Source organism: Vipera ursinii, assembly GCF_947247035.1.
Source record: "Vipera ursinii genome assembly, chromosome: 5".
NCBI lineage: Eukaryota > Metazoa > Chordata > Lepidosauria > Squamata > Viperidae > Vipera > Vipera ursinii.
In genome coordinates, this window is record NC_139518.1 from 50,191,862 (window position 1) to 50,205,426 (window position 13,565).

At 41.6% G+C, this 13,565-nt stretch overlaps 1 protein-coding gene across 1 annotated transcript in view; it reads right to left on the reverse strand.

Annotated features, from left to right (window-relative positions):
• The window catches only part of LOC310641653 (VPS10 domain-containing receptor SorCS1-like), a gene marked incomplete at its 3' end in the record, with an annotated part of 432,565 nt that overhangs the window by 101,511 nt on the left and 317,489 nt on the right, over positions 1–13,565 (reverse strand). The window contains 1 exon segment of the mRNA XM_083364890.1: positions 5,796–5,860. Coding sequence (XP_083221016.1) covers positions 5,796–5,860 — 65 coding nt within the window.

The window sequence follows — 13,565 nt, forward strand, 5'->3', positions numbered from 1 at the left end:
TGTAGGAATCACAAGTGTCCTCCCATTTTTCTACATAAAGTAATCTTACTGCCATCAACATATATAGCATTACAGTTCAAAAAAAAAAATCCAAGTCTTTTCCCACTAAACCCAAAAGAAAAGTTTCTGGTTTTATCTTTATATTCACTCTTCTGTATTATGATGTGAATCCTACTCCAATATTTCTTTGCTTTATCGCATGTCTACCATGAGTGATAAAAGGTCTCTTCTTTATTTTTGTATTTCCAACATTCATTTGAAATGCTTTTATGCATTCTTGACAACTTATCTGGTGTTAAATACCAATGATAGATACATCATCTTATAGAAATTTTCTTTTAAATTATAATTTAGTGTAAATTTTAAACCCATTGTTCAAGCATTACATTATGTCCAAAGTTTCTTGCCCACCGAATCATGCAGTGCTTTACATATTCATTCTCTAAATTCAAATTCAATAACAATGTATAAACTCTGGCAATAGCATGTTCATCATTACCACACAGTAAGATTTCCAATTTATATATCACAAAATCAAAGCCATATTTCTTTTTGACTGATTTAAATATCTCTTTCAATTGTACACATGTAAACCAATGGCAGACATGTCCTTCTGATTCTAACTCCTCTTTAGACTTGAGGATAGGATCACCAAAGTTAAAATATATCATTTGACCATAAATCCACCAGTTTAGTTTTGCCAACATTTCTTTTCTACAAAAAAAAAGTTTCCTGGGGCAACACCCAGAGAGGCATCTTTACAGAAAACCTTGTTTTATATTTATTCCAAACTCTTAGGATGGCACGCCTAACAAAATGATTATTAAAATCAACATTTACTTTAACCTTGTTATACCATAGATAACTGTGCCATCTAAATCTTAATTCATGACCCTCTAAATCAAGTAGTCTCTTATTTTGGAAGTTCACCCATGCTTTTAGCCAAACCAAACAGAAAGCCTCAAGATATAATTTCGAATCTGGTAAGCCCAAATCTTGTAAAAGTTTAAATCTACTTCTTGGTTTTTTTCCTCCTCAAAATGAAAACTCTCCTAAGGACAAGCAGCTTTCTGAATTAAACTTTAAGTTTTGGGGGGCATAGAGATAGTTCATTATAATACTTTCTTAGAGAGTCAGTCCTGCCAAAGATTTCCTCTTAATATGGGGGATAATACAGTTTGATAGAGAAAGATTCTTTGAAATAATAAAAAATATTTGTAGCTTGGGTTTTAGATTTTGTCTGTAGTTTGTTTTAATATAATTCCTGAACGTTTCGTTACCAAACTAGGTAACATAAGCAGCAGGATTTTCTTGTCCTAATCTCTTTAGCTCATAAGCATCTTGTGTGCCAGTGTGGTCAGTCGTTTGGAGCTAAGATTCTTTCCCACAATTTATTTCTATATTATAACAATAACTGAAGACTTTGTTAAATGTTACTATTTTTAATTGGGGGGGATATGTTGCATCATATTGATAATGAATGTTGAACATATTCTATGCCCTCTGCAATTATACTCAGCTGATGTGCCCATGTATCTGTATTCATAGAGCTCCTAGTTAAGTTCTGATAAAGTTATTATTCATAAAATATATCAATAGTATATATTGTTGATAGATGTCTGTTAGTTTATCTTTGGAGGAATAAAACAAAACTTGGTTGTAGAAAAGTCCACCAGGAAGATGAGTCAGAGGAGAAGTTCTATAATATATATTGTTCTGTTCTGTTCTATTATTTAATTAGAAATTCAGACATAAGTAGAGAACTATAACAAATCACTATAAGCTCACATTTTTTTCTGTATATGTGCAATTAGAAGCAAGCTGATATAATTGCTTTCTTAAGACTTCAGAGTATTAAAAGGATTTCACATGAGTAGAACCACAGGAAAAGTTCAGAACAATGATATAAATATTGGGAATATTTTCAGAATCTTATTACAATAACCTTTTTTCCTTAAGTTGGGTTCACTGGGAAGCCATTCAGCAACAATTATTCTTTTGATAGTTAACCCCCATGGACTCTTTATTTACCCACTACCACAGGAAGCACCTAATCACTTAAACTTAATTCATGCCAATTAATAGATTTCATTGCTGAGATCTGGAATTAATTTATTTCCTACTCTAGCACAGATGTTCTCCCTCCCACTAATAATTGGGATGTTAAGTTTCACACTGCCAGCATGCATACCTCCAGCAACAGCTGCTACTCTGATTGTTACAGCAACACTTAAACATACAGCATCCTAATTACAAAAGTAGATATTGTCTCACTGATAAGTTTAGTGTGGATGGAATGGTCAAACTGAGAAAACTTTTGGTTTATGTATCCACAGCTGGAATGTGTAAAATTCTAGCACAGCTTGCAAAGATATTCATTTCAATAAGGTTTCCTATCAAACAATAATACCAGACTGGAGTAGGGCAGGAAGTATGAGTAGTCATCTTCTATTGGAGGATGCATGAAGAATACAGCTGCCACCACCTGTATCTTTGCCTTTTAATGTTAAGACCCTGGATTCTTTTACTATTGAAAAAGCTCTGGTGTGCATGCCAATATTACTCTGATTTTCTCATATCCACCAGAAAGATATTAGAACAAATGTTATATCCTTTCTTTATCTAAATATAACACATACCATATTATTCCACAGTTTTAGGATGCAGAGTGAATCCATATATCAAAATTATAAAAAGTGACAAAAGATTTCAACCACTGCAATCCATCCTGGTCTGGATACATTAATCCTTAAATAATCCTTTAATGATTATTTTATGCAGCACAGTGGAGTTTTGCTTCTATCTCTTAGAAGAGCTGGAGTATATGGATGAAGCTGGTTGCCTGGCTAACTGTCTCATTCATTGGTACTCTACTTTGAAAGGCATCTGTTACCTGCAACCTGTTGCCCTCAACCTCCACAGAAGAGAATAGTAGGAGCAGGTTATCTGTGACATCCAATAGAAAATATTGTTAGGAAAAGAACACTGCATCCTGATTACAAAAGTAGATATGGATTGCCTCACTGATAAGGTTAGTGTATACTGAACTGCCTTCTAAATTGCTCTTTAGAAGGCCAGATCCTGAAGCTAAAACTCAAACACTTTGGCCACCTAATGAGAAGGAAAAACTCACTGGAGAAGAGCCTAATGCTGGGAAAGATTGAGGGCAATAGAAGAAGGGGACGACAGAGAATGAGGTGGCTGGATGGAGTCACTGAAGCAGTAGGAGTGAGCTTAAATGGACTCCAGAAGATGGTAGAGGACAGGAAGGCCTGGAGGAACGTTGTCCATAGGGTTGCGATGGCTCGGACACGACTGCGCAGCTAACAACAACAACAACATACTGAATTGCTAAATTTCATTTATTTGCACATCACACTGGCCAAAATAAAAATCGAATTAAGAAGGGTAACAATGGACAAATAGTGTTGGGTAGCTGAAGGAAATGTATAATGGAAATTAAGAAAGAATCTGAGATATTACAAAGTAAAATGATGTTTACTCAGTACATTTTTTGATCCAAAAGAAATCTAAAGTTCAGATGCTAGCTTGGGCCTCATGGTCCCACTGACGTTTTCAAAAAATGTATTGACAGAGCATCCTCCTCATATCACCAATCCAGTCATTTGATCCATATTAGTATGGTTTATTTAGGGCAAATAGTCTTCATATGAATACAAAGAGCAGATGTATCACCACGATGTAAAAAAGATGTCGAGACTCTAGAAAGGGTACAGAGAAGAGCAACAAAGATGATTGGGGGACTGGAGGCTAAAACATATAGGGAATGGTTGCTGGAATTGGGTATGTGTAGTTTAATGACGAGAAGAGTGAGGGGTGACATGATAGCAGTGTTCCAATATCTCAGGGGCTGCCACAAAGAAGAGGGAGTCAAGCTATTTTCCAAAGCACCTGAAAGCAGGACAAGAAGCAACGGATGGGAACAAGTCAAGGAGAGAAGCAACCTAGAACTAAGGAGAAACTTCCTGACAGTTAGAACAATTAACCAGTGGAACAACCTGCCTCCAGAGGTGGTGAATGCTCCAACACTGGAGGTTTTTAAGACAGCCATTTGCCTGAAATGGTATAAGGTTTCCTGCCTGAGCAGGGGGTTGGACTAGATGACCTCCAAGGTCCCTTCCAACATCATCATCATTATTATTATTATTATTATTATTATTATTATTATTATTATTATTATTATTATTATTTAGGCTTTAAATAAACCAAGATGCTGTGGATTAGTCTTATTAATAGTTTCATCGCTATTATTCAATATTGTGCCTTCAGATCAGATTTTCCCATAAAAATATATAATTTTACGTAATCCATATATGTGTAGATCGAAAGATCATCTTTTATTATATTATTCTGTTTTACAGTACCATTTTAGGCTAACAAAAAATTCATAGCAATACATAAGGGACATGCCAGTACGTAATGAAAGCTTCCTGAATAAGCTTGTATGAGCAATGTTCACTAAGAAATATGGAAACTGAAACCCTATTCTCACCCTAATTTCATCTGTTTATCAAAATAGAATGGACACTGGAGGCATTGGGGGGAAGGGGTTTCAAGAGGGCAAGTAACGAAAGGGGAAACCTAAACAGCATTAACTAAAAATGATGAAATATAAAAACTGAACTTTTTTTATTTCTCATAGTAATTATTCTTTCCGAACAATTCTTCTGGGCTTTGCAAAATGTTAATGTTAGATTAAAAATAAATATTACAAATATCACTACTGAATATTATTTAAATATTAGCTGAAAACCATAAACATATGCTATGTGCAATATTAATCTACATTTTTTTCAATTGACTGGATACTAAGGGAAATGAATGGCAGAATGTTCCCTAGTTCATCTGTGCATGTTGTAGAATGTGTGTATGTGTGCATGTTGTAGAAAAACAAAAAAAGTACAATTAACAATGACATTTGAAATTCAAAATTTCAAAATCTTTACCCAGCTATACTTGAACAGAGCAAAATACCTTTTCCTGCTAAAGTAACCTTCTTAAAAATTTTGTCTTCCAGATGTGTTATAACTAGAGTTTTCCCATAAATTGGTTATTCCAGCTGAGAATTCCACTATTTTAGTCCAAATATTTCTGACAGTATCAGTTTGGAAAAGATTGAAAAAAAAATTAGGTATTCTTATCACTAACTATGAAGCGCTGATCTGGAAATTAATTCAGTGGAACAATACTTTTTGGGAGACACATGCTTTTTTAAAAAATCCATGAACAGAGGAAAATGGAACACCAGAATATCCAATGTTTTAGAGAAATTATAGGCTATAGAGGAAATGGTCAAAAATGGTCAAAGCTTAAGATTTTTGAATGAAAGCAAACAATTTATCTTTTTGTCAACTTTCCCTAAATCTCAAGAAGAGTTATTTGGAGATGAAAACAAATACAATATTACCTCCATTTCATTCCATTTATTCAGTTTAAGAGCTAGTTTGTTACAGAGTCAAAACCTTTAAAATTTTATTTTTTAGCAGATCAAATGAATCAAATGAAAATATATTGTTATGAATTATATACATATTTCCTTTTAAGCCTTTTTGAAGTTTTCCACAAATTGCAAATCTTTCCTACTTCTGTAAATATTATTTTGCATTTCAGATTGTTATATTGAATTTCTATTTATTTGAAAATGTTTATTGCATGACCAGACTGAAAATAATCATAAAAGCATCCATTGGATCTCCCTAATGCAATCCTATGTTCTGATGAATGCCAGTAGACTACATAATTATATTCTGATAAAATGATAAAAAAGCACTTACGGCCATCCAGTGTTTTTGCCTCCATGTGGACTATGTCTGGATCTTTGCTGGTACCCATTTTAGACCTGGGTGAAAAAAACCCCAAACACTTCAGTATTATTAGAAATAAACAAAACATTTAATGACCAATCTAACATTTGCATTCTGCTTCCAGGGAAGAAATGACAAACTGAATGTAACTTTACCCAGAGCAGAGCTGATGACTATGGTGGAATAAAGAGCTGGCAAATGGATTGACTGTTTGTAATTTCTCTCTGGACAGGGAAAGGTCTGCTATTATAGACATATTGTTATGAATGAGGAACAAGTGTTATTGGACAAGACTAAGACTATTCTAAAATTGGATTTAAAAATGACAGGCTTCAGGAATGATATGGAAAAATATGCTACACTGGATATATAAATAAAACCAGCTGGCATCTTACTAATTCAAGAGGCATATGAAAATAATAAACCAAAAGAGTGATCTGGTTAACTTTTCTACACTGGATTTACAAAAGAGATGTGCTGAAGTTTGGAAGAATCTTGTGAAAAGAGACAAAGAAAAAATGAATAAACTCCCAGGACAATATTTGAAGATATTAAAAATTAGGCCTGTTAAAAGGAAGGAATATAAAGATGATTTATTTGACCTAAGTTAAAATATATTAGCTATTATGTCTAGTAAGATTTAACGGACATTTGCTTCTCAGGACTAAATGATGAGATTTTAAGGATTCATTTATAGATAAGAGATGGAATATGGGAAGAAGAGATTTGCTGTATTTTAAGAGCAAATTTAAAATTAAAACAATTTTATTGAAATTGTTTATGCTTGTGATGAAAGGAGAAATTATTTCTTTATATATATATATATATATATATATATATATATATATATATATATATATATATATATATATATATATATATATATTCTTTTTCTTTACTAACTCCTATATCCTTCCTTCCTTCCTTCCTTCCTTCCTTCCCATTAGTTTTGTTTTCTTAATTGTAATGTTAAATAAAATTACTATTTAAAAATGCCTTCTGTTTAAAAATACTTTTTCCCTCATAAGTTAGCTTTTCCTAAACAAATCCTCATATAATTTTCTACTCACAGTAGAAAATCTCCTATCTAAGAGGGCAGGCTGACAGGTTCTGTCTCTTAACATCTACAGGATTAGGGAACAGAGTCTTCTGAGTTGCAGCTCCTGCTTAAAATATTTGCCTCCTGGATTTGAGTTTTAAGAAAGCAATATTAACTTGGCTTTTTAAGGTAGCTCAGGTCTGGTATATATTGGAAGTGCCTAGCATGGGTTACATGGTGATGTTCATTGCTCCTTGGTGATGGTAATATTTCTCCTATTTTTTATTCTTAATTACATTTTTTGTTAAATTATTTTACTATTTCAGTCTTTATACTATAAAAAGTGAATGTGACATGTTCAGAGCCCTGATGGATCATATAAGACCCAGAAAATAAAATAAATACAAAACACTTAGAATATAGTCTTTTTAGAGCTGACAGTTACCGTATATACTTGAGTATAAGCCGACTCGAGTATAAGCCGAGACCCCCAATTTCACCCCCAAAAACTGGAAAAAGTTATTGACTCGAGTATAAGCCGATCCGCCGTTCTGCAAGCCTCTGCCGCCAGCAGAGGCTCGATCCGCCATTTTGCAAGCCTGAATACACAGGAATACCCTGTGTGGCCGCGGCTCGTCGGCAGGTCTCCGTTCCTCCTGCCGACCTTTGGGGAGGTTTGGGCGCCTCCCCAAACCTCCCCAAACCTCGGCAGGTCTCCGTTCCTCCTGCCGACCTTTGGGGAGGTTTGGGCGCCTCCCCAAACCTCCCCAAACCTCGGCAGGTCTCCGTTCCTCCGCGCAGACCTGCCGACCTTTGGGGAGGTTTGGGCGCCTCCCCAAACCTCGGCAGGTCTCCGTTCCTCCTGCCGACCTTTGGGGAGGTTTGGGCGCCTCCCCAAACCTCCCCAAACCTCTGCAGGTCTCCGTTCCTCCGCGCAGACCTGCCGACCTTTGGGGAGGTTTGGGCGCCTCCCCAAACCTCCCCAAACCTCGGCAGGTCTCCGTTCCTCCTGCCGACCTTTGGGGAGGTTTGGGCGCCTCCCCAAACCTCCCCAAACCTCGGCAGGTCTCCGTTCCTCCTGCCGACCTTTGGGGAGGTTTGGGCGCCTCCCCAAACCTCACCAAACCTCGGCAGGTCCCCGTTCCTCCTGCCGACCTTTGGGGAGGTTTGGGCGCCTCCCCAAACCTCGGCAGGTCTCCGTTCCTCCTGCCGACCTTTGGGGAGGTTTGGGCGCCTCCCCAAACCTCCCCAAACCTCGGCAGGTCTCCGTTCCTCCTGCCGACCTTTGGGGAGGTTTGGGCGCCTCCCCAAACCTCCCCAAACCTCGGCAGGTCTCCGTTCCTCCTGCCGACCTTTGGGGAGGTTTGGGCGCCTCCCCAAACCTCGGCAGGTCTCCGTTCCTCCTGCCGACCTTTGGGGAGGTTTGGGCGCCTCCCCAAACCTCCCCAAACCTCGGCAGGTCTCCGTTCCTCCTTCCGACCTTTGGGGAGGTTTGGGTGCCTCCCCAAACCTCCCCAAACCTCTGCAGGTGTCCGTTCCTCCGCGCAGACCTGCCGACCTTTGGGGAGGTTTGGGCGCCTCCCCAAACCTCGGCAGGTCTCCGTTCCTCCTGCCGACCTTTGGGGAGGTTTGGGTGCCTCCCCAAACCTCCCCAAACCTCTGCAGGTCTCCGTTCCTCCGCGCAGACCTGCCGACCTTTGGGGAGGTTTGGGCGCCTCCCCAAACCTCGGCAGGTCTCCGTTCCTCCTGCCGACCTTTGGGGAGGTTTGGGCGCCTCCCCAAACCTCCCCAAACCTCGGCAGGTCTCCGTTCCTCCTGCCGACCTTTGGGGAGGTTTGGGCGCCTCCCCAAACCTCCCCAAACCTCGGCAGGTCTCCGTTCCTCCTGCCGACCTTTGGGGAGGTTTGGGCGCCTCCCCAAACCTCGGCAGGTCTCCGTTCCTCCTGCCGACCTTTGGGGAGGTTTGGGCGCCTCCCCAAACCTCCCCAAACCTCGGCAGGTCTCCGTTCCTCCTGCCGACCTTTGGGGAGGTTTGGGCGCCTCCCCAAACCTCCCCAAACCTCGGCAGGTCTCCGTTCCTCCTGCCGACCTTTGGGGAGGTTTGGGCGCCTCCCCAAACCTCCCCAAACCTCGGCAGGTCTCCGTTCCTCCGCGCAGACCTGCCGACCTTTGGGGAGGTTTGGGCGCCTCCCCAAACCTCGGCAGGTCTCCGTTCCTCCTGCCGACCTTTGGGGAGGTTTGGGCGCCTCCCCAAACCTCCCCAAACCTCGGCAGGTCTCCGTTCCTCCTGCCGACCTTTGGGGAGGTTTGGGCGCCTCCCCAAACCTCCCCAAACCTCTGCAGGTCTCCGTTCCTCCGCGCAGACCTGCCGACCTTTGGGGAGGTTTGGGCGCCTCCCCAAACCTCCCCAAACCTCGGCAGGTCTCCGTTCCTCCGCGCAGACCTGCCGAGGTTTGGGGAGGTTTGGGAAGGCGCCCAAACCTCCCCAAACAGGAACGGAGACCTGCCGAGGTTTGGGGAGGTTTGGGGAGGCGCCCAAACCTCCCCAAACGTCGGCAGGTCTGCGCGGAGGAACGGAGACCTGCCGAGGTTTGGGGAGGTTTGGGGAGGCGCCCAAACCTCCCCAAACAGGAACGGAGACCTGCCGAGGTTTGGGGACGTTTGGGGAGGCGCCCAAACCTCCCCAAAGGTCGGCAGGTGTGCACGGAGGAACGGAGACCTGCCGAGGTTTGGGGAGGTTTGGGGAGGCGCCCAAACCTCCCCAAACAGGAACGGAGACCTGCCGAGGTTTGGGGACGTTTGGGGAGGCGCCCAAACCTCCCCAAAGGTCGGCAGGTCTGCGCGGAGGAACGGAGACCTGCCGAGGTTTGGGGACGTTTGGGGAGGCGCCCAAACCTCCCCAAACAGGAACGGAGACCTGCCGAGGTTTGGGGACGTTTGGGGAGGCGCCCAAACCTCCCCAAAGGTCGGCAGGTCTGCGCGGAGGAACGGAGACCTGCCGAGGTTTGGGGAGGTTTGGGGAGGCGCCCAAACCTCCCCAAACAGGAACGGAGACCTGCCGAGGTTTGGGGAGGTTTGGGGAGGCGCCCAAAGCTCCCCAAACAGGAACGGAGACCTGCCGAGGTTTGGGGACGTTTGGGGAGGCGCCCAAACCTCCCCAAAGGTCGGCAGGTCTGCGTGGAGGAACGGAGACCTGCCGAGGTTTGGGGACGTTTGGGGAGGCGCCCAAACCTCCCCAAACGTCGGCAGGTCTGCGCGGAGGAACGGAGACCTGCCGAGGTTTGGGGAGGTTTGGGGAGGCGCCCAAACCTCCCCAAACAGGAACGGAGACCTGCCGAGGTTTGGGGACGTTTGGGGAGGCGCCCAAACCTCCCCAAAGGTCGGCAGGTCTGCGCGGAGGAACGGAGACCTGCCGAAGTTTGGGGAGGTTTGGGGAGGCGCCCAAACCTCCCCAAACAGGAACGGAGACCTGGGGAGGTTTGGGGAGGCGCCCAAACCTTCCCAAACGTCGGCAGGTCTGCGCGGAGGAACGGAGACCTGCCGAGGTTTGGGGAGGCGCCCAAACCTCCCCAAAGGTCGGCAGGAGGAACGGAGACCTGCCGAGGTTTGGGGAGGTTTGGGGAGGCGCCCAAACCTCCCCAAAGGTCGGCAGGAGGAACGGAGACCTGCCGAGGTTTGGGGAGGTTTGGGGAGGCGCCCAAACCTCCCCAAAGGTCGGCAGGAGGAACGGAGACCTGCCGAGGTTTGGGGAGGTTTGGGGAGGCGCCCAAACCTCCCCAAACGTCGGCAGGTCTGCGCGGAGGAACGGAGACCTGCCGAGGTTTGGGGAGGCGCCCAAACCTCCCCAAACGTCGGCAAGTCTCCGTTCCTCCGCGCCCTGCCTGCCTGCTTCTTTCCGCTGCGGAAAGAAGCAGGCAGGCAAGGCGCGGAGTTTGGGGAGGTGCGCGCGCACCTCCCCAAACCTCCCCAAACTTCGGCAGGTCTCGGACGGCGGTGGCTTGGGAGAGGTGCGGGCGATCCCGGAAGCACCAAAGCCTCGGCCGCGCACAAGTCCTCGGTAAGTTTTTTTTGTTGACTGGAGTATAAGCCGAAGTGGAATTTTTCAGCCCAAAAAGTGGGCTGAAAAATTCGGCTTATACTCAAGTATATACGGTATTTAATGAAGTAGCCCTTTCATTTCTCTCCTTGATGCAGTTTAAGATGGCAAACTAAACAATCCTATTTTCTTAGTTTTCTTTAACACAGTTTATAATCTTTATACCAACAGCATCCTTATTCCTATTATTATTATTATTATTGTTATTATTATCATTTTAATTATTTTATCAAGAGGTTGGAATCTTGCATAGGCTGTTTCCTGCCTTGTAGATTTTTCTGAATTAAAAAAGGTAATTTTGAAACCATAAAAATGATTAAACCATAAGTAAATGAATAGAACATCCAGAGGTTACAAGGTTGATTTTCTTTTACAAGTTTTTTACAGTAAATTCTCAGGATTTTTTTAAAAAAATACAAGAAACTCCAAAAATTAACTGAGAACTTCTACAGAGACAAAAAAATAATAATCAGATAAAGTTGACTGCATAAGTGGAATTGCTCCATTGCTATGCACTGTTGGGCTTTAACCTAAACTATCTAGCAGCCTTAAAAAGTTCTTAAGTACAAGACAGTTAAAAGTGAAATTTTACTAAATTTGAGAAATGAAATAACTATGTGGCTAAAATTTCCTTACATAATATAATGAGCTGGATAACTAAGTAATTGCAGGATGCATATTCAGAGATTTATGTGTGTTTCTGGTCCCTAAGAATTGTCATTGTCCTATCCAGAATATTTTAGCTCTTGCTGTAATTTCATCTGAGGAGGATACACACATGCACTCTTATTGTGAACATATGTAGGCTTCAATAAAGTATATCTCAGTGTTATCCCAAAGGTGCTTATTCAAAAGGCAAGTGGACTTTTTTTTAATTTATCTTTAGTACATTTTGCTTCTCATCCAAGAAGCTTCTTCAGTTCAAGCTTCTTGGATGAGAAATAAATTGTCTTCAAGGAAAAACAAAGAAAATCCACTTGCTTTTGAAAAATATCTTTGGGATAATCGTGACCTGGATGGCTGAGAATTTCCATAAACTCAGTGTTATACCTTGGGGAGCACCTGCGGCCGGCGTCAACTTCCCTCCGCCCAGTATGCTCCCACAGAGAGGGCCTCCTCAGGGTGCCACCGGTAAAAGAATGTCGACTGGTGGCCCCCAGGGGGAGGGCGTTCTCTGTGGGCGCACTGGACTTATGGAATCATCTTCCGGTCGAGCTCCGGATGGCGCCTGACCTCCGCTCCTTCCGGCACGATCTCAAAACCTACCTTTTTGAACAAGCTGGCCTGGCCTGATGGGATGGGGTTGGGTTTTATTAATCTGTTTCAATCTATTTTAATGTGTGTTAACTTATTCATGGGCATTGTTTAATCGTTTTTTAATTTTTGTATCTTGTTTTTTAACATGTATTGCCCTGTTCACCGCCCTGAGTCCTTCAGGAGAAGGGCGGTATACAAATAAAATTATTATTATTATTATTATTATTATTATTATTATTATTATTATTATTATTATTATTATTATCAATAATAATAATAATAATAATAATAATGAATGCCTTTTTTTCTCTTCATGTCAGAAGCATTTTAAAAGAACAGTCATTCTTAAAAAGATTGAATATATGCACGTACAGTTAAAATTCATATTGTTTCATTGTTACGTATGTGTGTATCTGTGTGTGTGTGTGTGAGTGCGCGCGTGCGTGCGCGCACATGCCCGTGTGCATATATATTTTAGTTACAGGCTAAGTCTTAGGACCTAAGTACTATTTTTTTCCCCACTGGCTACACTTCATTCCCTGTCAGAACTTAAATTTCACTAATTAGATTTCACAAATAGAAAATTCAAAACAATTCTTTTTTTCTGCCACTTTTTTTTTTAGAATCAAGCTTGTCTTGAGTGTTAGTTATCCAAAATTATTGTTTTGGTGCCTTTCAAGAAACTAGAATATGTCCTAACCAAAATAGAGATACTCTACTGTTTGTTTGTTTTTACCTCTTCTGTCCCTCTATTCTTTCAGTCCAACCAATTCTTCTTTTGCCTATACATACCAGCATTCTCTTGAAATCTTCCTGGCTTATTTAACTGAAGAACCTTCATGTTCATATCAGATCACACTCTAAAAGGTTTTTAGTATTCTTTGTTGCCTTATCATAAAAAGGTACACTGAATATTTCAAAATTTTCATTAAGGTGGTTTCTTTTGGGATATACAATTCTGTGAAACAAACAAGTTGTTCAGCAGGCTGACAAAGTCATGCTGGGAAAATGATTCCTAAGTAATGGTAGAGGTAGAAAGGCAAAAATATTTATTAAGGAACCTCAATTTTAAGAAACCTCTGATGTATTTCTGATTGGTTAAGATGTTGTGGAGGTAACGTATATTTAGAGATAATAACTGAAAGCATTTCTGTTTCAGTAGAAGGGAAAAAAAAGAAATCAAATTTACAAATCAAAAAGTAAGAAAACGATTATTTCACAGCAATCTTTTGAACAAAGCCTGGTGAATTCTTCCACGAAAATGCTGTATTTTGGCCAATGGCATTAAGAACATTCATCTTAAAGCAATTTTAATTTGTTAACTATACAGAATATTTATACTTAATTT